The sequence below is a fragment of the Cololabis saira genome, chromosome 21 (assembly GCF_033807715.1).
Source record: "Cololabis saira isolate AMF1-May2022 chromosome 21, fColSai1.1, whole genome shotgun sequence".
In the NCBI taxonomy this organism is placed as follows: domain Eukaryota; kingdom Metazoa; phylum Chordata; class Actinopteri; order Beloniformes; family Belonidae; genus Cololabis; species Cololabis saira.
Window position 1 is genome coordinate 12,253,395 of NC_084607.1, and position 21,344 is coordinate 12,274,738.

General features: G+C 41.8%; 1 protein-coding gene across 1 annotated transcript in view; it reads right to left on the reverse strand.

Annotated features, from left to right (window-relative positions):
• Positions 1 to 21,344, reverse strand: part of adgrl1a (adhesion G protein-coupled receptor L1a) — a 107,751-nt gene that overhangs the window by 8,679 nt on the left and 77,728 nt on the right. The window contains exons 5-17 of the mRNA XM_061712924.1: positions 15,162 to 15,369; positions 14,683 to 14,947; positions 13,570 to 13,897; positions 11,242 to 11,535; positions 9,275 to 9,378; positions 8,140 to 8,325; positions 7,874 to 7,912; positions 5,226 to 5,406; positions 4,929 to 5,051; positions 3,844 to 4,052; positions 2,725 to 2,898; positions 2,013 to 2,216; positions 111 to 331 (exon numbers count right to left, since the gene is read on the reverse strand). Of these exons, the coding sequence (XP_061568908.1) occupies positions 111 to 331; positions 2,013 to 2,216; positions 2,725 to 2,898; positions 3,844 to 4,052; positions 4,929 to 5,051; positions 5,226 to 5,406; positions 7,874 to 7,912; positions 8,140 to 8,325; positions 9,275 to 9,378; positions 11,242 to 11,535; positions 13,570 to 13,897; positions 14,683 to 14,947; positions 15,162 to 15,369 (2,536 nt within the window). The remainder of the gene's footprint in view (positions 1 to 110; positions 332 to 2,012; positions 2,217 to 2,724; positions 2,899 to 3,843; positions 4,053 to 4,928; positions 5,052 to 5,225; positions 5,407 to 7,873; positions 7,913 to 8,139; positions 8,326 to 9,274; positions 9,379 to 11,241; positions 11,536 to 13,569; positions 13,898 to 14,682; positions 14,948 to 15,161; positions 15,370 to 21,344) is intronic.

The window sequence follows — 21,344 nt, forward strand, 5'->3', positions numbered from 1 at the left end:
GGAGGTGCAAGAGCCATTCACACAGCGCTGCATATTACATTTCCAGCTGGGGGAATAACATAATCCTACTTCTCAATCTGCAGGTGCAAAAGGCCTGTCTTCACACGTACGCTTTCTTGGTCCCATAGCTCCTGTAGTCTATGGCTGCAGAGATGCCCACCACCAGTGCGGGGAAGCAGTAGCCGCACAGATAGTAGTACTTTTTGCGTGAGTACTCGCTCTCAAAGACCTCCACGAGCATGAGATAGAGTTGCACACCCTCCAGACACATCCAAGAGAAGGCAGCCAAGAAGAAGAAATGCAGAAGGCCAGCAAAGATGGGACAGGCAATCTGAGGGCAGCAGCCAGGGAGAGCAAAGAGAGGAGACGAGGAGAAGGAAAAATATTAAAATGAAGGAGTGGAAACAGTTATGATTAAGGCATTTTCACTGAGGAAAAAAAAAACAGGACAGGACAGAACAGAGTTCTGGTAGCGGTACTGAACACTGATAGGGGGGGGAATGGAAAGCTTCCCCTCTAGGTGAATGAATCTGTGCATATTATTGAGAAGTGATTTCCCAGCGCAGTAAGGGCCCGATTTACTAAAGGTTTGCGTGTGTAAAAACGTGTGCAAACTTGACAGCACCCGCAAACCAAAGTGCCAGCTGATCTACTAACAGCCTGCAAAGAGGACTGCGTCTCTCAAATGCGCAAAATAGCACACGCAATCCATTTAGTACTTTTGCCCTGATGAATAATCAATATGGGGCGTACCCGCCAGAAATCGCTAAATACTGGGAGGGGAAGATGCAAATTGGTCCATTTACCACGCGCAATGAGATTTACCAAGCCTGAAAGTTTTTGCGTGGATTGTGATTGCGTCTGTATTTAATACGTTCGAAAGGAAGGTGCTAATCTCCACATGCAAAAGGAGAAATATTTTATTTGAATGTTAAATCGAGTATTATTCAGCAAAAGGTTGCCACAGGAGGCACATTCATTTTTTTATTTGTGATAATAAATAAATCACGTGTTTTAATGGAGAAAAAAGTGTTTCTCATTGTGCGCCTATACTTGTTCTGCAGTCATACCCCGGTGTTGTGCAGTATTCAGCACCCCTGCCGTGAAAAGCACCCCCTCGTCTGACAAAAATGATATTCTCATTCCGTGTTCTGTTCATGTTCTGTTGTCCATGTTCTGTTTAGCGTCCAGTTTTGTGTTAATGATTCATGTTTAAATGCGCTCATGGATTCGGGTAAAAAAAAAAAAATCGGGTAAATGGTTATTGATGTAATTAATTAATAGCCTGCTTACTGTGTTGTCTTCCATAATATTTGTAAATATATATAATATAAACTCCTAAGTATGTGTTTGTGTGAGTGTGTATATATAAATATATTGAAGTGTCAGTGTGTTGTTTTTTTTCTTGGTCTACTTATCATTGAATATACGAGGGGGTGCTTTTCACGGAAGGGGTGCTGAATACGGCACAACAATTTGCCTCGTCCACTAATATCTCTAACTCCAACTCGTCAAATTTCATTTTGCGCTTGCGACTATATCCTGCTTTCCATCCACTCTCCATGGCGCAAAGTTTGCGCCGCAAACCGTAAGACGCGCAACACCTCATTTAAATACTGAGGTTTGCACCTGTTATCAATTGCGCACGCAATCTTAGTTGATCACCCGCAAAACACACAACAACAGCACGCGCAATTTAGTACTCTTTATTTAGGATCTTAGTAAATCGGGCCCTAAATGTTTTCTAGAGTAACTTAACAAAAAACAAGACAAAAAAAATCATAACTTGTTATATCTTGTAAATGTAAGCTTCTAAATGATATGTTGTCAAAAGTACAAGTTAGATTTATTTGAGACTCATGCATGTAAACTGAGTTTCAAAGACAAGTATATAAAGCAAAAAAAGAAAGAAGTATCTGTTTCTCTCTGAAAAAAAATTGTTAAATAGGGTCTAACGCTACATAAATCAAACATAGCCCTAAAAGCCATCATTTGTGTGGTTAAGGACTCACGTGGTATTCAGTCTTGTCGATGCCGATGAGGAAGAGGAGCTCAGCAATGAAGAGGTTGATGCAGAGGTTCTTGTGGATGGTGTTGCGGTCGGTCTGCAGACCCCGCAGGAAGCAGAAAGTAGAGATGCAGATGGCTAGACACACCAGGGAGATGACGATGCCCACCCAGGTGATCACGAAGAGGATCAGTTCGTGCATACGGCCCTGCCGTAGGAGAAGTAACGGATAAAAAGAGCGGGGGTGGGATGAAAAGAGCAATAGTGGGGAAAAGAGAAGGCAGAATCAGACAGATAAGGAAAAAAAAGAGAGGACATAGTGGAAGAAGAATAGTGGGATGGCAGATTAGCAACAGAAACAAAAGGGGGTTGAATTGAAGAGGGGGGAGTGGAGAGGAAGAGACAAATTACTTTATTTAATATTTGTAAATATATTCAAAGAGCTAAAACGTGAAGACAAGAGACAAGACATTCTGAAAAAAATACATGACATTTAAATTCATGTGAATGTCAGCTGAAAGTGGGACATGAATTTGTGCGCCGGTGCCTCCCTGAACGTCGGCGTGAAAGGAGAAAATTCTAAACAAAGAGCTTGTCAGCCTTGAGATGAACATTATTGTGCCTGTGCGGGACTAAGAATGAAGGAACGCTGATGCTCACGTGAATGCATAAATTACCCGGCCACCGTTTTCAATGTGTTGCCCTTGTTTACTCACGTTGGGCTCGTGGTGAGCCATGAGCAAGGCGAAGTTGGTGAGGTGGCTGCAGGAGCAGGTGGTGTGCGTGTTGTTGGTCTCCAGCAGCCGACAGCCCTGCGACGACCACTGCCCCGTCATGGTGCGCTCCGAGTAGTTCCAAAAGGAACAATTTGGAGAGTAATAATTCTCAGCCTGCAGGAGAGAAGAGAGAAAGCAGCAAATAACAAACACAGACAGGATGAAAAGAGCTGGAAATGCCATTTTATTAGGGATGGGCGGTATGGACTAAAAAATGTATCACGATAATTTCTGGCATTTATCCCGATAACGATAAAAATGACGATAAAAAAAATACCAATTCAACTCCACCTTTGTAACTATAAATCTATCTCGCTCTCAGATCCGCCATGTTTGTTACACAAAAACGTCATCAACGGGAATTTATCCTTTTTTCTTTCTTTCTTTCTTTCTTTCTTTCTTTCTTTCTTTCTTTCTTTCTTTCTTTCTTTCTTTCTTTCTTTATTTCAGGCTCATTTCTTTCTTTCTTTCTGGCTCCTTTCTTTCTTTCTTTCTTTCTTTCTTTCTTTCTTTCTTTCTTTCTTTCTTTCTTTCTTTCTTTCTTTCTTTCTTTCTTTCTTTCTTTCTTTCAGGCTCATTTCTTTCTTTCTTTCTGGCTCCTTTCTTTCTTTCTTTCTTTCTTTCTTTCTTTCTGGCTCCTTTCTTTCTTTCTTTCTTTCTTTCTGGCTCATTTCTTTCTTTCTTTCTTTCTTTCTTTCTTTCTTTCTTTCTTTCTTTCTTTCTTTCTGGCTCATTCCTTCCCTCCTTCCTTCCTTCCTTCCTTCCTTCCTTCCTTCCTTCCTTCCTTCCTTCCTTCCTTCCTTCCTTCCTTCCTTCCTTCCTTCCTTCCTTCCTTCCTTCCTTCCTTCCTTCCTTCCCTCCTTCCTTCCTTCCTTCCTTCCTTCCTTCACGTACGTAACGCAGAACCATAAATTCGACTTTACACAAAAACATCATCAACGGGAATTTATCGTTTTTACCGTGAGATTTTTTTGACGGTTTATCGTGAACGGTAAAATATCACCCATTCCTACATTTTATAAATATGATTTACATATTTTTTGATCTGAATCTGAGTACCTGTAGATGTTTGAGTGTGAATATCACCGGCTGAGTGAGAAACACTCGGCTGGACTCTTTGTTGATGGAGGCAGCTATTACATCAGAATTGACCGCCAGGCGCTTCTTTTCATGGTTTAATCCTTCCAGCTCCATCTTCACCGTGGCATTCTCAGTGGAAAGGAAGGACCCCAAGTTTTTATATAGTATAAAAACCACCTTTACTTGTCCTGCATAGTGGACAAAAAATAAATAAAACATACAAAAAATATTAGCAGAGACAATAGGAGAGAAACATTTCAAAATAAAGGGATTTAAAAAATGCAGATGTTGCATGAAAAGGGAGCTCAAGATAAAACTGTAAAAGGAAAAAAGATGGAAGAAGGCAAATACAGAAATGAGGGCAAAATGGGGAAACGGCAGAGACGGTGCTGACGGTGGCAGAGACAGAGAACAGGGGATGACAGGACGAGTGAAGAAGAGAGACAGAGAGAGAGAGTTAGTGAAGGTTAGAATGATAGTAAGGACCGTTTCATTTTGACTGGTGGAAGAGAGCGGAATTTAATGTGGAGGGCAATGGAACATTCATCCCTCAAGCATTCACAGATCTCTTATTATTCCATATGAATATTTCATGTGCGTTTGTTTCAATCATTCTAATCTCGTTCCCACTGCAGAGCCGAGCAGAGGCAGAAAGCAGAAAGAGGGGCCATAGAAGGAAGGAGGAGGGGAGCAAGGGAGGATGACAGAAGAGGGGGGGGGGTAGAAACAAGAAAGATGGGAGAGGGGGATAAGATGGTAGAAGGTATGAGCAAGGGAAGAGAGAAGACAGGGCGCGCTGAGATTGCTCTGTCAGACTGGGGCCGATTGTAATCTACACGCCTACCCGGCTATTCTATTAAGACTGTTGTTAAGAAATCATCAAGAAAAGAAATTGTCTCAGCACTTTTGTTAATCTGATTAGCCTATTATTATGAGCCAATAACTAAGTCAACTGCATGCAGATTGTTTTAGGCTTGTGTGAAAATGCAAATGGAAACACAAATGAGTACACTTCAATTTTCCGGTCCTACGAGGAGACGGCGGGGACAGGTAAAGGTGCTGACCGTTGCGACTGTACTGCTTGATAGTAGACGCTGATAGCTGAATGGTGCTGTCACTGGCGTAATTCTGTGGGAACGACAAGTCCTGCAGGTCCATCTCGGTGTTGACGACGTGCACCTCGAGATCTGAAGGTGGAGACACAGAATGAGGTTTTTTATTTATTTTTTATTACCTCTATCATGTCAGAAGTGTAAAAACACCCAGAAAGAAATTACTGCAATAATATGAAGGCAGTTTCGCTCACAAAGCACTGAACGGTGCTTCATCCATAATTAAAATGATTTATAACATCTTCTTACCAACACTTGGGGCCCGGTCGGAGAAGCGATTCCCGTACATGTTGTTGGCCAGCAGGAAAGCTCCTTTTTCCAGGACGTCCAGCAGCATGGTGGCGGTGTGAGCCTGCTCTGTACTGTTCATGTCCTGCCAGGACTCCAACGCCTCTGGACGGAGCAGGTTGTCCACAGTCTGCACAACCGCCTGCAACATGCAAGAAGGTGAAGATTAAGTCATAGTTCTTCATTATGAAGACTTTAAAGGGATTGTGACATGAAAAACAAATTTTTCTTGATTTTTTGTGTTTTGTTGGGTGTCTTGACATCAATTACACCCAAAAAACAACAAACTTTTAACATTCAGTGTATTGTGTGCTTTCTGGGATTTTCCGCATAACTATGCAAAAACGGCGCATGTGGTTTGGTGGCGGATCGTTACGTAACGTCCCGCTAAATCACCGCCCCCTCCACCCAGCTCCCTGTCTCCTCTCCTCTCCAGCGCACCATAAAGGCTTATTTATGGTCCGCGTTACACCGACGCAGAGCCTACGGCGTAGGGTTACGCGGCGACGCGCACCGTACGCTGAACCCTACGGCGTAGGCTCTGCGTCGATTTAACGCGGAACCATAAATGAGGCTTAACACGGAGCTGTTTAGAGCCTCTTTTGTTCTAATCACGGAGGAAAACTGCTAAGAAGACCCGCGGCCACTGACTGGACTTAAGATAAGGGGACAGTGCTGCTTGCATGCCTTTATTGTGGTTCGCCCTCCTGCTTTTCCGTGCATGCTTCGCCTATCGCTCCCGGCTTAACTCTCCGACGCCGCTGTGAGCGTATGGCTGGAGGAGGAGGAGGTTTGGAGGAGGAGCGGCGCAATGATTGACAGGAAAGGGGGAAATGGAAGCATTTTTCACGGCGCAAAAAAACACTGTAGCCTAATAAAAAGCCAGGAATAGAGTACTAGAGTGAAGTTTTTCTTGTTACACTCTTTTAGACACATTTGAGGGATGTTGGCCAAGACTTTTAATAGTGTTAAAAGCATGTTAAAAATGATGTCACAATACCTTTAAAACACAGCACACAGACTCAAATAGTCACTGTGGCAAAATACTAATAAAGGGAACTACATGGTTGCACTACTGATGTGTATGATAGATGCTCCAAACAGACATCTTGAATTTTGTCCAAACTTACCAGAATAGAGACACATATCATAGCAAGGTAATAATGACGTTCATATGTATATCTCAAGGACAAAATAACATGTTCATAACTTGACAGTAACAGTTATTACATACATGTCATTGTGTCATTTAACTTCTTAAGGCCAATCCTGGATGACTAATTATTAGACACTGGTTCATTAACACTGCTCCTAACAGTCTGTTCTCAGTTCTCAGGAAATGCTGTTAGCTATTAATTAACCATCATTAATTACTAGTTAGTTCCTGATTTGTTCATCACTGTCATGGTAATGATTCATTTTGTGTACCACATTGTAAAACATATACCAGGAGCCCTTCCAAGTAGAGAGTCTACTATAATTATAATTTTCTAGAAACTCACCACGTCCCTGCGATACATTTATTATTAGGCTATGTCAGACATATTACCATTCTATTTCACACTTACAATTCATTTAATGGCAATTTTGATGGTTGTATCAGCTTTCCAATTTATTGGAGCACCCTGCTTGATGAATCATGTAATTCTCTTGCTCAGGCCTCTCAAAATGAAGGATTGACTACTGTGTGAAATAAAGACCATTGGTGTTCAGAAAATGAATTGAGCATCAGAATGCACTCCATCTGCTACAGAAGAAAAATACTGAGGGTGTTTGTGCTTTATCCTTGGCTCAGTGGTTATTACACTAAGCTACCTTGCAGCAAGTGACACAAAATAATGGCCCGGTGACATTCTACACGGCAGGCTTTATATTCATCTCGCGCCGACTGACATCACAAGATGTGGGGTCATTTTACAGTACGATGCAGAGAGGTCAAGAAACATAAAAGACTGTGCTGCAGAGTGCCGCATTTCATCATTACAAAGAAGCATGCACAAGGCCCTTCCATGATATTAGATTAGAGCTTTCTCAGAGCCACAGATATTGCACAAATATTGAAAAAGTACAGATATGCATCATAACACAAACTGTTGCTTTTTGTACTATAGTCAAATTAGATTTTTTTCTTAGCGACAGATATTGTACCTTATTGTGCACCATGATGAGGCCAAGGCTGATATTATACATCTACTGTAAGCTCTATCACTGCAACAGAGCCAAGATTATATTGCAGACAGAAGAGTTCTCCATTATCTGAACCCATATTTCAAATATAAATTTTGCACAACATGAAAAAGAAAATTAAAAAAAAAAGGATTAAACGATTATGATTTAAAAAAAATACATTTACTGATCTGGGGCACATACAGCTTTCAAAACAACCCCCCAAAAAGATCAGCTTTCAAACACTGCATTTGGTGTCAAAATCTTTCTCAAGGCGTCCTACATCACAAACCAGATGATGAGTAAGTGATGATTCCGACGGCAGTAAAATCATAATACAGAGCCTCAAGTCTGACCTGATCAGGAATTTATCTTCCCTCAGTTGATCCCAAAGCACTCCTACTCTAGGCATATAAAGTAGAAAGATTAAAGGGAAAAGCTACCTGGATGTAAGCCCGACAGGTCCGCTCACGCTTCTGGAACTGGAAGGGAAAAAACAAAGTCTGGATGTAAACATCTAAATCATACAAAACAACAACAACCAAAAAAACATCAACCACAAAGAAAACTGGAAAGTGAAAAACTCACCAGTCCTTGAACGGGCACTCGGGAGGGAATTCACATTAACCTCACAGTTCTTTGCTAATGCATGATTTACATACACTGTGGAAGCATGCGTGTGTAATTATGCTTGTCCTTAAACTTCTACCTTATTGTAGTTGCGTCCAGCTGGCTCTTTATTCCCAGGCCTCAGGGCCTGAAGCTGGGCATCCAGGATATCCAGCAGTTGCTCAATCAGTCGGACAGAAGAACTCACATCTCCGGCTTGGATTCGACCTCGTGTGTGGTTCACCAGCTCGCCCGCTATGTTGGCAGCATTTTCCCCGCTCTTTATCTACACATGTCATGCATAAATAGACAAACTCATTTGCATACCATGAAAGTACAAATGTAAGAGAACAATTTGCTTTGATTAGATAAGGCGCATTAAAAGCTGTAAAAATGTTAAAAAGAATTCTCAACTGTTAAATGTTCACATGCCGCATTATCATTAGAATTAACCACAAATGTGTTTACAAAGAGAAAAAAAAACCCACGTTATTTGTTTGAGTTTTCAGATTTCCCCTCTTCATTACTAGGCCATTTTAAACAAAGATGGACCTTGTAGAACTCATCATGAAGTTTTTATTGTCTAGCCTATTTTCACTTGCAAATTGCAACCTGAGCAAACACACTGCAATTGATTTTCGCCAAAAGGAGAGGGGGATAATGGTTTCCCCTAACAATAGTTCTTTTCAAAGTGATGCTACTAACCCTTCTAGGCACAGGCACAGAAAAAAACATCTAAGAAATCTGCTATACAATGTACCTGGCTAAATAATTAACAACTTCTCCAACAGCAATCTCGCTGTTTTGATGAGTGTATGTAGTAACTGAGCTTGAAAATATAAGTGCAACTAAAGTGAAATCCTTGTGTATCATATAGAAAGCAGGATGTTTGGCAACTGCAAAGATATAATATATTTAAGCGACTTAAAGTGAAGAAACTCAATGAAAATGTAAATGCAGAGCTCTGTGAGAGCTGGGAGACCAGAGACCTGATTTATAAAAATAATTTAGCCTAACTGTAATCCAAATATATTAATGAGAAAAAAATAGAGTTAATTAAACATCAAGCAGTTGCCTTGTAATAAAAGTCCAGTTGAAACGATTCTGTATTTTAATCACCACAGCCTTAGAGATATGTTAATGTCTTGGTGGAGGTGGACAGGGAGGCTGTCCGGGACAGCGGGGCAGAGGAAAGGGACAGACCCGTGGCCAGGGGGGAAGGCTCCGGGTCTCACCTTCTGGGCAACCTGGCCGACCCACGGCGAGGTGCAGTTACTCAGGTCAGGACCCCGAGGGTTCCACATGACCCGCTCTGCCAAGCACTGGAATGAAGCAATGCCTGGAGGAAAGCAGAGGAAGAGGAAACAGGCAGGGGTAATGGAGCGATTATACGCATTACATGTGTGCAATTAAAGGAGAAAGTGGAGGCAAAACTCAAAGTGTTTGAAGGTGAAACGGAAGAAGGAGGATGGAAGTACTCCGAAATTCTGAGGGAAAATCAGCAAGAAATAAAAGAGGTTTTGTGGTAATAAGGGAAGAAATGAAGGGAGAGGGCTCACATACCACATCATTTATCCCATAAAAAAAGACGTCACGTATGATCCCTTTCTGTCAAAGGGTTTGATGTCAGGAAATAACTTTACACTAAACCTCTTTTGGGGTTTTATTTTCAGCTACAAGGGTTTCGAGGAAGGACATCATACAGGGATAAAACCAGAGAAGAGTACATCTGCAGCTGCTAACACAAATATCCCACATCAAGTCACCAAAACAAGACAGACAAGACAAGGTGGGAAGCAGACTGGAAGAGTGGAGATGACAGAGACATGGCACCAACGCTTCCTGGGTGGAGAGGGACCACAGTAGATGTGGCTTCATGCTACATCCCTGCTTTTTCATTCTACCGCAGATTTTTCTTTCTTCTCTATTGCTTTTTTTCCCTTTTGAATCTCCTCTGTCAACCACTGAATAGGTTTGAGTGCTTTGCCAAGACAAGGAGATTAGGAAAAGGCTCTCACTTTACACAGGAAATACATACAGAACAACAGAAGCGCTTAGAAGACCTGGATGATGGGAGATGTCTTTTTCTGAGACTTGACAGACTTTTTGATGGCTTCATGTTAATGTGACGCGAGGTAAAGCCTGTGTTGTGTGGCCCCTCATTTCATTATTTGACACTTTCATTCAGCTCTGTTTCTGTGGGAGTTGAGCCTTTCATATGTGGAGAATGAGCTTTTATGTGCAGGCCCTGGGAGACTGCCCACTGTGGGACCAACGCAGCAACAGAAAACAACAGTGGGAGAAAAATATACAGGAGAGTACAAACATACTATTAACTTGGGTACATGCAGAGAGGATACATTGGATATACCCAGTACTCGAGTTGTAAAAATCAGGGGGGATGGTGGATTTTATCAGATAGTTTGTGCTGATTACAAATAATATAATATATTACAAATAATAGCACTGACCAAAACACCTGCAGAAATACTGCAGGAATGACATAGCAGCAGTTAAATGCAGCCTTCTGTAAGCTTTAAATATCCACTGGGCTTACATCAAATACATCAAAACACTACAATAAAAAACAGTTTTCTGAACTTATCAATATGACTCTGTCCTTCACAGGATAAGTAAAATGGATCACTGTAAAAACTCAAAATCTTAACAAGAATATTTGTCTTATTTCTAGTTAAAATGTCTCATTTTAGTAAAGAAATCTCATCACACTTAAAACAAGACTCATCACTGGAAAAAACAACAATTTTCACCTGTTTCAAGTAGATTTTCACTTGAAATAAGTAGAAGAATCTGCCAGTGGAACAGGATTTTTTTGCTTGTAATAAGAAGATAAATCCCACTGGCAGATTTTCCTACTTATTTCAAGTGAAAATCTACTTGAAACAGGTGAAAATTGTCAAATAAGTTATTTTTCTGGTGTTATTTTTCTGGTGATGACTCTAAATGTTGAAATAACAGTAAAACCACATGCATTGATGAAATGACATAAGGGATGGGAAAGGGGGGATGGCAGTTTTACAGGGGGGATGATTTGACTGTTTTTATTTCAGGGGGGGATGCCATCCCCCCTCAACTCGAGTACTGGATCTACCCAAGAAATGTAATATGATGAGCCTGTAAACACGTATGCTGTTAGTTTCAAGTAGCTTAAAAAAATAAATGCACATGCAAACACCCTCACCGAGAGATCCTTTGGGACAGGGACGGTCTACGATTTCTCCTCGGTGGGTGGTAGGCCACTGGACACCACGGACCATCTTGGCCTCGCAGAAATGGCGGTCCGGGTCCTGAGGAGGGCGGGACGGCAGGCGGGTGACCGGTACGGTGGCCGTGATGGGACGCAGATCAGGGTGCTTGTTGATGAAGCCAGTTGGACGCGATGTAGGAGCCAGAGGACGGGTAGTAGACGGGTTGGCACTGGAGGTCAGTGGCCTCGGAGGAGGAGTGGTGGTGACTTGCGTGGTGGTCAGAGGGCCTGATGCATTCAGACAGACAAAAGAGAAAAATCAAATGGTAAATGGATTGCGTTTATACTCTTGCTGACAACTGAAAGTTTTTAAACAAGCTTTTAAAACACACACATACTGAACCTCCTGTTTCTGCTTATGCATGCTTTTTTATACTGTTTTACACTCAGCTACCGCATGCATGTGTTTCTAGCACAAGGACACTTCGACATATGGGCTGAAAAAGCCAAAAGATTGACCTGGTGCCCTTCTGATTTGCAGAAAACGCCCCAGTACAGATTGGCCTCTCAAGTTTGACTGCTGTGGCACTTCACCAACTGCACTTGATCATGAATAATGAAAAAGTCATTAATAGCAAGTTGAAGACTTAAAAGGGCGTAAAAAGATTTGTACAAACTGAAATGCAAAAACCAAACGAAAGAGATCAAGGGAATTAACGGCTCATACATGCGAAAGTGAGACGCCTCTCAGAAGCCGAGCTCAAAAGCTAGTTTCACAATAAATGGGGTGACAAACTCTTTTTGAGCCTCCGAAAGCAGAGCGAGGAGGAGAAGTGGGGAAGGAGATGGTGAGGAAGTGTCATCACAACCCAGGGATAAATAAATAGTTCATCAAATGTATCAGAAAAGTCACCACCGCTAACAACCAAACTCAATGCAAAGATAAAAGCAACCAAGCACAACTACAAAATCCTAACAGATCAAACAAAGTGTTGGCACACACCTCTGAGAGCTGCCACGCGTCTCTCTCTGCCTCATCTCTCTCACCCTCTCTCTCTCTCTAGGCCTAATCACAGCTTCATGCTAGCCTTGATGCCACTCGGGTTTACAGTACATCCAAACAGTCTTCTCCTGCTGATGGACTGCTGAAATGCACCGGGGCACTTCTATTTCATCCTTCCCCTTATCGTTGCACAAAGACTTTTTCATTATCCATGACACGGTGAAGTTGATATGAAGTGCTACAGCAGTCATACCTGAGAGGATGCTCTGAATTGTAACTATGGCTGAGTATAATGATTTGATATCTGAGACATCCAAATGTCAAACAGATATGTTCTGAGTGGACAGTCTGATCGCAGTCAAGCTCTCTGACTGAGCAAAACGCACACATCTGTTATAAAGCTACTGAAAAGAGAGCTTTGCACATTAGCCAAACTGTTAGAGATCACACATCATCAATCCTCCATGATGCCACATTTAACTCATAAAAAGAAATCAATCTGATCATGACAGTAGGGCTGTTCGATTTTGCCCAAAAATAAAATCTCGATTTTTTTCTCTCAAAATCCGATTTTCGATTACGATTACGATTATTTTGTGAATTGACAAGAGGCAAAGAAATTATTTCAAATATGTCGTTTTTTTATTGAACATTTGCCCCATTGGGCTTTAAGTGCAAACTTTGCTCTTATTAAACCAAAAATGAATGAATAAAGTGCAAAACTCTGTAAAATAAGTTGAAAAAAAGTTTTAAAAAATATAATAAAATAAAAAGTTTTATCTCTGAAAAAAAAAATCAGCAAATCAGCACTTGCAAACATACAGTAAGTTATATTTCCAATTAAATAAAACAAGACATTTTCTGATTAAACTAAACTGGGTCTTTGCATGCTAAATAATAATGCAACCCATGAAGGAGGTAGAGGTGTGTAATGTCAGTCATTACATTTGCTATTCACATTTGCAAGTTTTTTTGCAAGGAACACGAGCCGGTCTACCGCATCTGGCTTGAGGGATGCCCGGTGGCATGTTACAACGCCCCCTCCTACACTAAAGAGCCTCTCCGATGGGGGACTTGTCGCAGGTATTGAGAGGTATTTCCATCAATCATTAATATGGTATCAATCATTAATATGTGTGCAGACAAGGTTAAAAAAAAAAAAAAAAATCAATTTTACGATTTTCATGTTTTAACATCGTAACATCTAATTACATAATCGCGATTACGATTTAAAATCGATTAATCGTACAGCCCTACATGACAGCATATTATTTATTTTGCCCTGGTGTTCATGTGCTTTCTGTGCGATCGTTCCTCACCAGTGGTGGGGTCCGGCGGTCCAAACTCCAGCGCGTAGCGCAGCACGTTGTAGTTGTTCCACACGTAAAGCTGGTTGTCTCGAGGGTTGTAGTCCACGGAGGAAATGTACTGATACGGGTTGGGGAAAGGGATGTTCACCGGCTCCTCCCGTGCCCGGTTGGTGTTGTAAGCGTACATCACCAGGTCGCCGCCCGCTTCGCTGTCGTCGTCCTGGTAGACGGATCGCACCGCGTACAGCACTCCACAGGCCATGAACGCGTTGGACGCCACCCTCTTGTCAAAGCTGGTCTCCCAGGTGCCCTCGAACCGCAGCGTGTAGGGGTTCACCTGAGGACGAGGAGGAAATACTACTGCATTTGGGGATTTTATCTTCATTTATTAAAGTTGGATCTTTTTCTATAATGCTTTTCATTTCTAAGAACATTTCACAGATACATTTAGGTTTTTGGCTACCTTAACCTCAATTAGTCTGTCGTAACTAATTTCTTTCATCTTACGTTGTTGAGCAATTAGTCTTCTCTCTAAAGCGTGAAATGTCATATTCATAGATTCATTTAGTTTGAAAAACAATTTCCTGATAAATAAAATATTTTCACTGGAACATCATTTCAAGTGACACATTCTTTATTAGGCTGTTGGCCCCTGAGCACAGATTTGCATGTTTACTAACTAAAACCAAATTGATGCTGATGTTAAAACTGTTTATTTAAAGATTGCTGATTGAGGAGGGCAAAGAGATATGATCTGCAAGATATGTTTAAAAATACTGCACTTTATTTCTTTTCCTTTTTACATTTTTTTATTGTAAGTTATGAAATCATGCAATTTTTAAGGTCAGAAAGATCATCCGTGGTGTGTTTGCACACAGTACACAGTAAAATGAATCTAATGTTCTTATGTATTGAGTTTATGTTCTGTTTTATATTCATATGACTCGTCCCTGACCAGCAAAATGGGTTCATGTCATCAGTCAGTGCGTTGGTGTAATCTCAAAGTTACTCATGTGTAACACATGACCTTTCGTCTCCCTACTCAGAAGAGATTTTCCTATAATCTGCTCCTGCATTAGTGATCCATGTCTCATACCCAGCTGTGCACCACTGCTCTCCCACCTGGCTGACCACCAATCGTCCGTTGTTGGATTCGGTGGCATAAATCACCCAGAGGCCGTTCTCGTCCACGGCCAGGTCAATGTCCGACTTTCCACCCCAGCGGTACGGTGACGTATCGTGATAGTTGGCGTTTGTGACGATGGCTTCCCCGCTCTTGATGCGCGTACGTAGGTCGTACTTGACTATGTTTCGTGTGCGCTCTTTGTTGTAGAAAACCGCACCGTCGTACACAACAAACCCTGTTCCATCCACTCTGTTAGGCAGCCTGTTAAGATAAAATACATATAAATAAATAAGATGAAAAAAATCAATTAATCCACTCCACATGGCATAATCCTACAAGATGTTCTCATGGGAAGCATGCAGATACCACAGTGGGACCGGTCTTTTATCGCCATCCCCATCCAGATCAAAAGCCAACTGATCAATACAACAGCTGATGCAGTTTGATCGTCCGGGACCGTGGGAGGCGCACTCACTTGTAGGTGGTAGTGGCTCGGTTCTGTTTAAAATCTTCCCAGGAGGCATACTCATAGAGCATGTCGGTGCGATAGGGGGTCCAGGGCATGACGTACAGGCGGTCTCCGGACTGCAGCGGGTCCTTACACCACGCCCCGGCCTGGTGCTCGGCCTCCTGCTGAGAGCTGGGCACCTGCACCCGCAGCAGAGTCCCCGGGCACACAAATACTGCAGCAGAGGAGCGGGATGGAACAGAGAGGGGAGGAGGGGGAAAAGAAAGAGACGAAAAACAAATGAAAACAGCGCTTTGCAAAGAATTACAGATATTATGGTGATGGCAGGGGAAAGAGAGAGAGAGAGAGAGAGGAAATGGATAAAAAAGTTATAGACTATAGTATATAGAACAGGAGAAAGAGACACGGTGAGGGCTGAAGAAAGATCTGAGTTGATAACAGCAAGTTTATAACTGAAAAGGAGACGGAGTGAGAGAGAATGGGAGAGAAGGAGAAATGGAAGTAAGATGAGGCACATTATCAGATTTTAAATAAAGAACATATAAAAGCTCATTTGTAGAACTTGAGCACTGTTTTGAAAACCCTTGAATATGATAGATTGGAGATTTCTGGCTGGTGGCGTCGCTCTGATGTGGTCGCTAATCTAATTTATCTTGGCCTACTTTTTATTTGATTGTGCTTTTTTTTCTTTTTTTCTCAAGCCACTGCTTCTGTGCCTTGTTAGGTGGTAAAACAGTTATTGTGGAGCTTGTTTTATTAGGACCTGAATTTGGCTCTCAGTCAAGAGTAATGCCTCCACGGGAAGAAAAAAAAAAGAAAGAAGCATCCTTGGGTTAAGATGTGAGTTTGGCTAAACTTGCCCTTCCTCTGCAAATGCAACTCAGCTTCACACGCCCACACACACAAATATAAAGACAAATAGCATTCCTCTTTCCAAACAGATATGGATGCACATACAAAGACAAGTGAAAACCCTTACACATAGGGCTGGGCGATATATCGAGATTTTAATATATATCGATATATTTTCAAACGCGATATGGTACGAGACAATATTGTTTATATCGATTTAAAAAAAAAAAAAAGATTTTTTTTTTTTTTTTTTATGATTTTGATATAGCTTATTTTGTGACAAATTGACTTGAATGTTTTATTTGAGATTTGCACAATTTTTTTGTTATTTGCACAACTGTCAACCTCAGTGGAAAAGTCTGCCTGTTACTGTCTACATTGTATTAATTGCACAGTGTATTTTAATTTAATTGTTATGCAGGAAAGGGATATTTGTTTTATTTTATTCAAGAAGCATTTTTATTCTACTATATGCAGGCAGTTTATTTTTATTTCATTTGTTTTATACATTTTGATATTGTGCACACCTCTGTTAATAAAGGAACCTGTGTGACATTTGGCAGAAGGCTTTGTATTAAAACTGACTGTTTTTTTAAGGGTTTGCCTCAGAAGAAAATGAAGCTAACAGAGATGCTATCCTATAATGCTTTGGGGGAAACCCCAATTATGGCACAGAAAGAATATCGATATATATCGAGTATCGCCATTCAGCTAGAAAATATCGAGATATGACTTTTGGTCCATATCGCCCAGCCCAACTTACACACAATCCATCCACCAAAGATGCACACCCGTGCAAACGCTCATACACAGAGGATTAGCTGGGTGGAACTCATCCACTAAGGACCGGGGTAGTAGTCTGTGTGATGCTGCCTGACAGAGAGACTGTCATGGGACCAACGGGCGTGTCAGGTGATCTATAAAGGAAAGCTGCAGGCTTCCTCGCTGCTCTGACATCACTCGTGTCGCAGCAACACAAAGAGGCGGAGCAAGAGACACAGAGAACTGGAAGCGATTCAGTATGAAACAGCTGAGAAGCCCCCACGTATGCCTTTGCCAGGTTATCTATGCCATTGGCTTGGGATTTCAACAAAACTAGACACCTGCTGGTCACCTCATGACTGGATGCATCTCTGAACTAATTACACACTGCAGGGATATTTGGATGCAGACGGCACACACAGATTCACAGACTGTTGCCATCCACACGAGGATGATACACAAGCATCCGTGCGCTGACACACATGCCTACATACCCTGTCACCCAGCTACCGTTTGAGTGATGGATCAGTCTACCCTCAGACTGTCTTGAATATTGCATGGGATCTCGTAGAAGAGGAGAATCCCAACAGAGATATGTAGGACTACTTCTGGAAATCCAGCTCTATTTTTTTATTCTTTCTTTTATGCTGCTGCTAGTAGCGGCTGGTGATCTGTGCTGCTGAGTCTTTTAGGAATCGGCCCGTTCTGTCTGCGAGGTCCAACAGGGACCGAGACTGGCAGCCAAAGAGGAATATAATCTCTCAAGCACAAACACTGAATAGACAAACTCCTCACAAGATGGAGGCTATGCTCCATTGTTGAAGCCAAATGTTCACTCAAGTATCACGGCTTGAGGTGTTTCCTTTGCAAATATGATTATCTGTGGTGAAAACACTACAAATAAATGACATGGTTAAAATGTATTGCTATAATCCAAAAAAAAAGGGAAAAGAAAGCTATAAGACGGAAAGATAATGCTAACTAATGCAAGTAGGACAACAAGTAAATGGCACTCTAATAGTGAGATAAACAACATGCAGAAAAGCTCTACATGTAGGTGACCCATAAACAAAGTCGGGAAAACTCGGCCTCAAGGTAGAATAAAGGACAAAGAAAAACAAACATGCATATCTATTCTCTACTGATGCATATACAACAACTTTTTAGTTTTTTTGCAAGCATTAACATTTGTGGTTGCAGTAATGCTAAACTGATGTATGTCCAAGTATAGCAGTCTACAGACTACGTTAGCATCTACTGCAGCATCATCATCTCTGGTTAAGGGGGGAAAGAGCTGGGTGACATTAAATTAAGGACTTCAAAGCAAAAAAAATAAAAAATGAACTTGGGTATTATAGGGACGTTAAACTTATATGGAGCTGATCGAAATGTAGAATGAGATATGACACGTATATGTTAAAGATGCAGTCATGATGGTACTTGATTAACTAGTATTTTCTTTACTGAGTGATCCGTACATATCAATATGTATGTGATGATGTATGTATATGAAAACATATTCATGCTTTTGTGTAGACTAACAATTGAACTTCAGATCCTATGAAATGGTGTCTAGGTTGAGGTTCCTCTTATGACATAATAAACAGCTGGGAATGGAGCATGACAAGAAGATGGGTAAAGTAATTATGAGTTATAACGGGTGATAATATACAGGTAGTAAACGGAAAGGAAAAACAGTCTTTTATGGCTCAATAATAGCCAGAGCTGTTTGCAATTCAATTTACTCTGAATGAATCGTTCCCAACTCAGTATCTCACTACAAATACTATGTGATTCTGTTCATTATTGCACCTAACCTTCCAGTCATATCCTAAATTGGCAGCAGTCTGTACTCTTTTAGGCTCATCAACCCAATAACACTTGAACCCAGCAGAGATTAACAGGCCTTTTCTCCTCCACAATCTTCTCTCTTCTCTCCTATACCATACAATCAGTGTGCATTGTTTTATTCTAATGAACTGGTCATTGTGAGGGTTTGGCGTCAAAGGAGCTCATCAGCAGCATCTAAACTGCACGCACAGGCTATGGAAACACACACAGACACACACACACACACACGCACATGCCGAACAGAAACAGTGGCCACGCTTCACACCCTGCAAACGCTGCCTTGGGGGCTTCATTAAGTCTGACCTGCACTTCCCTGCCTTCGCGGCTGCTTTCCTGTTTACCAGCTCTTTCTGCGTTTCCTTTGCTTCGCCTCCGCTATCTCTCCTAACTGTGAATGGTGTAGCAGCGGGAAGCCGGAGCAGCTAGACCCTAGCGGTCCAGTCGATAGTAAAAGAGGCTATTGTGACCACGGTGAATGAATGAGGTATTAGGCATTAAGCATTAGGCGTAAGATTTAAGATTAGGCATTATCCTAGTCTTGCAGAGTGCAGGTTAGCTGTAGTGCAGCAATCTGGGATTACTGTACATGCACTAGATAGATTAACAGATTAATTCTTGTGTGGGTTAAGACGGAAATCTTTGAGTCACGGTGCTTCCAGCGAAGTAACCACACAACACTTTTTTTTTGTTTTTTTTTGCTAAACTGGCCAGATGGCTAATGAAACTTACCTTATCTGGGATTAAAACCCAGTCTGTAGCTATCATACTCTAGCCTGCCAATTACTGCCACGCATACTGGGAAATACTGCCATCGTAATGGACTATTTATGTCGCAGTCAGCCTGTATCAGCCATCATCCTCTTGTTTCCAGTGTCCTTCTCCTTCTGTTCCCTGTGCGTTCTCCCAGTCTGTCTCTGTGCGGTCCATGTTTCACTGATTGTGCTGTCTATTACTCCACACACCTGTGGCTCACCATTCCAGCCTTCCAGCAGTATATCTATAACAACCCTCTCTCTGTAAATTGTCATTTTGTCAGTTTTCCCTCACGTCGTGCACAACCAGGCCTTTGCACAAAGCTGAAGATAAATAACAAGTATTGAAGGCTTGCTTTAATCTGTGCCCTCTGTCTGTCTAGGATTATCCAGTACTCATCAGTTTGTCCTGTTCTGTCTTTTGGAGGGATTCCAGTAGATGTGTTCTGTTCAGCTCTATGCCATTCAAGCCACGCTGTGATCCGCCATCTACCTATCACTTACCGTTTACTGAGAATTGTGGAAGAAACCTATTGATCTCTGATCCTGTTACTCTTGCTCTGCTCAAGGGTGCCCAACTAAAGACAAGAACCTGACAATTTATGTCTAGAATCCCGTTTCCTAGCACAGGTCAGCTGGTTCTTGTCAATATAAAAGCTGCAGTGGGAAGTGATGAAAGCTCCAAAATGTTCTCAAAAATGACAGCAAAAAACCTCCCATTAGTGTCTAGCACCCATTTGTGATCGACTGGTAAAAGTGTACGCTGACAGCTTTGGGCTAATTTTAGACTTTTCATTTTTGTTGTTGTCTGCAAACCATGTTTTTTTTTCGTTGTTTGATGTGACAGCATCGTGGTGATGGTTAATGCTCCACTTTGATGATCTAAACACCCCCTGCCAATGGTTGGCAGTGGCTTCTTAAGTGCTCTGGGATTTATTTATTTCTTCTCTTTTCCTTGTTTATTTTATTCTAATCCCAGTATCTGAGTGCTCAGCTGGCTCGCGGCTATGCCCAGTCCAGTCCGGAGTCATGGTGTGCTCAGAAAAGTGACTGCCGGGAGCATGCTGCTCTAATTGAATCCCCCACCTGTTACTGGCATGTACAGCGAGCGTTCAGCAGGGGGCAGGATGGAGCATGGCACGCTAACCCTCATCCATGCTGGACAGTTAATGGGCGTTAAGGGTTAGGATGCCTGTGTAGGAGAGCAGGGAGTCTCCTGATGGTATGTTGATGCATTAATTTACAGATTGGTGTGTGTAGGTGTATCTTACTTTGTATGAGTGTGACTTTTGTGTGTGTGTGTGTGTGTGTGTGTGTGTGTGTGGGTGTGTGCGCATGCATGTTTGCTGTTCCGAAGCACAGAGAAGCAGAAATAGAAAAAAGCGTCAAGAGGAATGTGAGAATGTTCTGTTGTGTGCAAACAAGCAGAGGAGGAGGAGTGGAGTAAGAGAGAGTAAATAGGTTATTTCCTGTGAAATCAGAATTAGCAGTGAGTTAATTTGCTGAAGAGTGAAAAAAATAGTGACAGAAGAGAAATATAAGGAAAATGAAGGGAGAGGCTCCCATTGTTTTTTTCCGCTTCCTTTTAGTCTATATTGGGTCAGCTCTTGGAAATAAAAAAACACAATACAGCACGAACAGCCATACAACAGACATACGCACTCAGGACACACGGGTTCACAGACGCTGAATGAAAGTGCACACTGTTCAGACAGTGGAAGAGGCAACTATGAAACTGGCACCTTTATCAACCCAAACATTCACCCCTAAGAATACCCTTCACTGAGACCAAAAGCGAACAATTGCAAAAGACAGCATATATTAAAATCAAAGTCTTATCTACCTCGGTGTGAAGCCGACACTGAGTGACGGGAAAGTTGATTGGGACATGGTTGCAGCGGCTACAGGATGCAGATACAGTAGGTGACAGAGGAGCATGCCTTATACTGGCTGACAGAACCTCATAAGATGG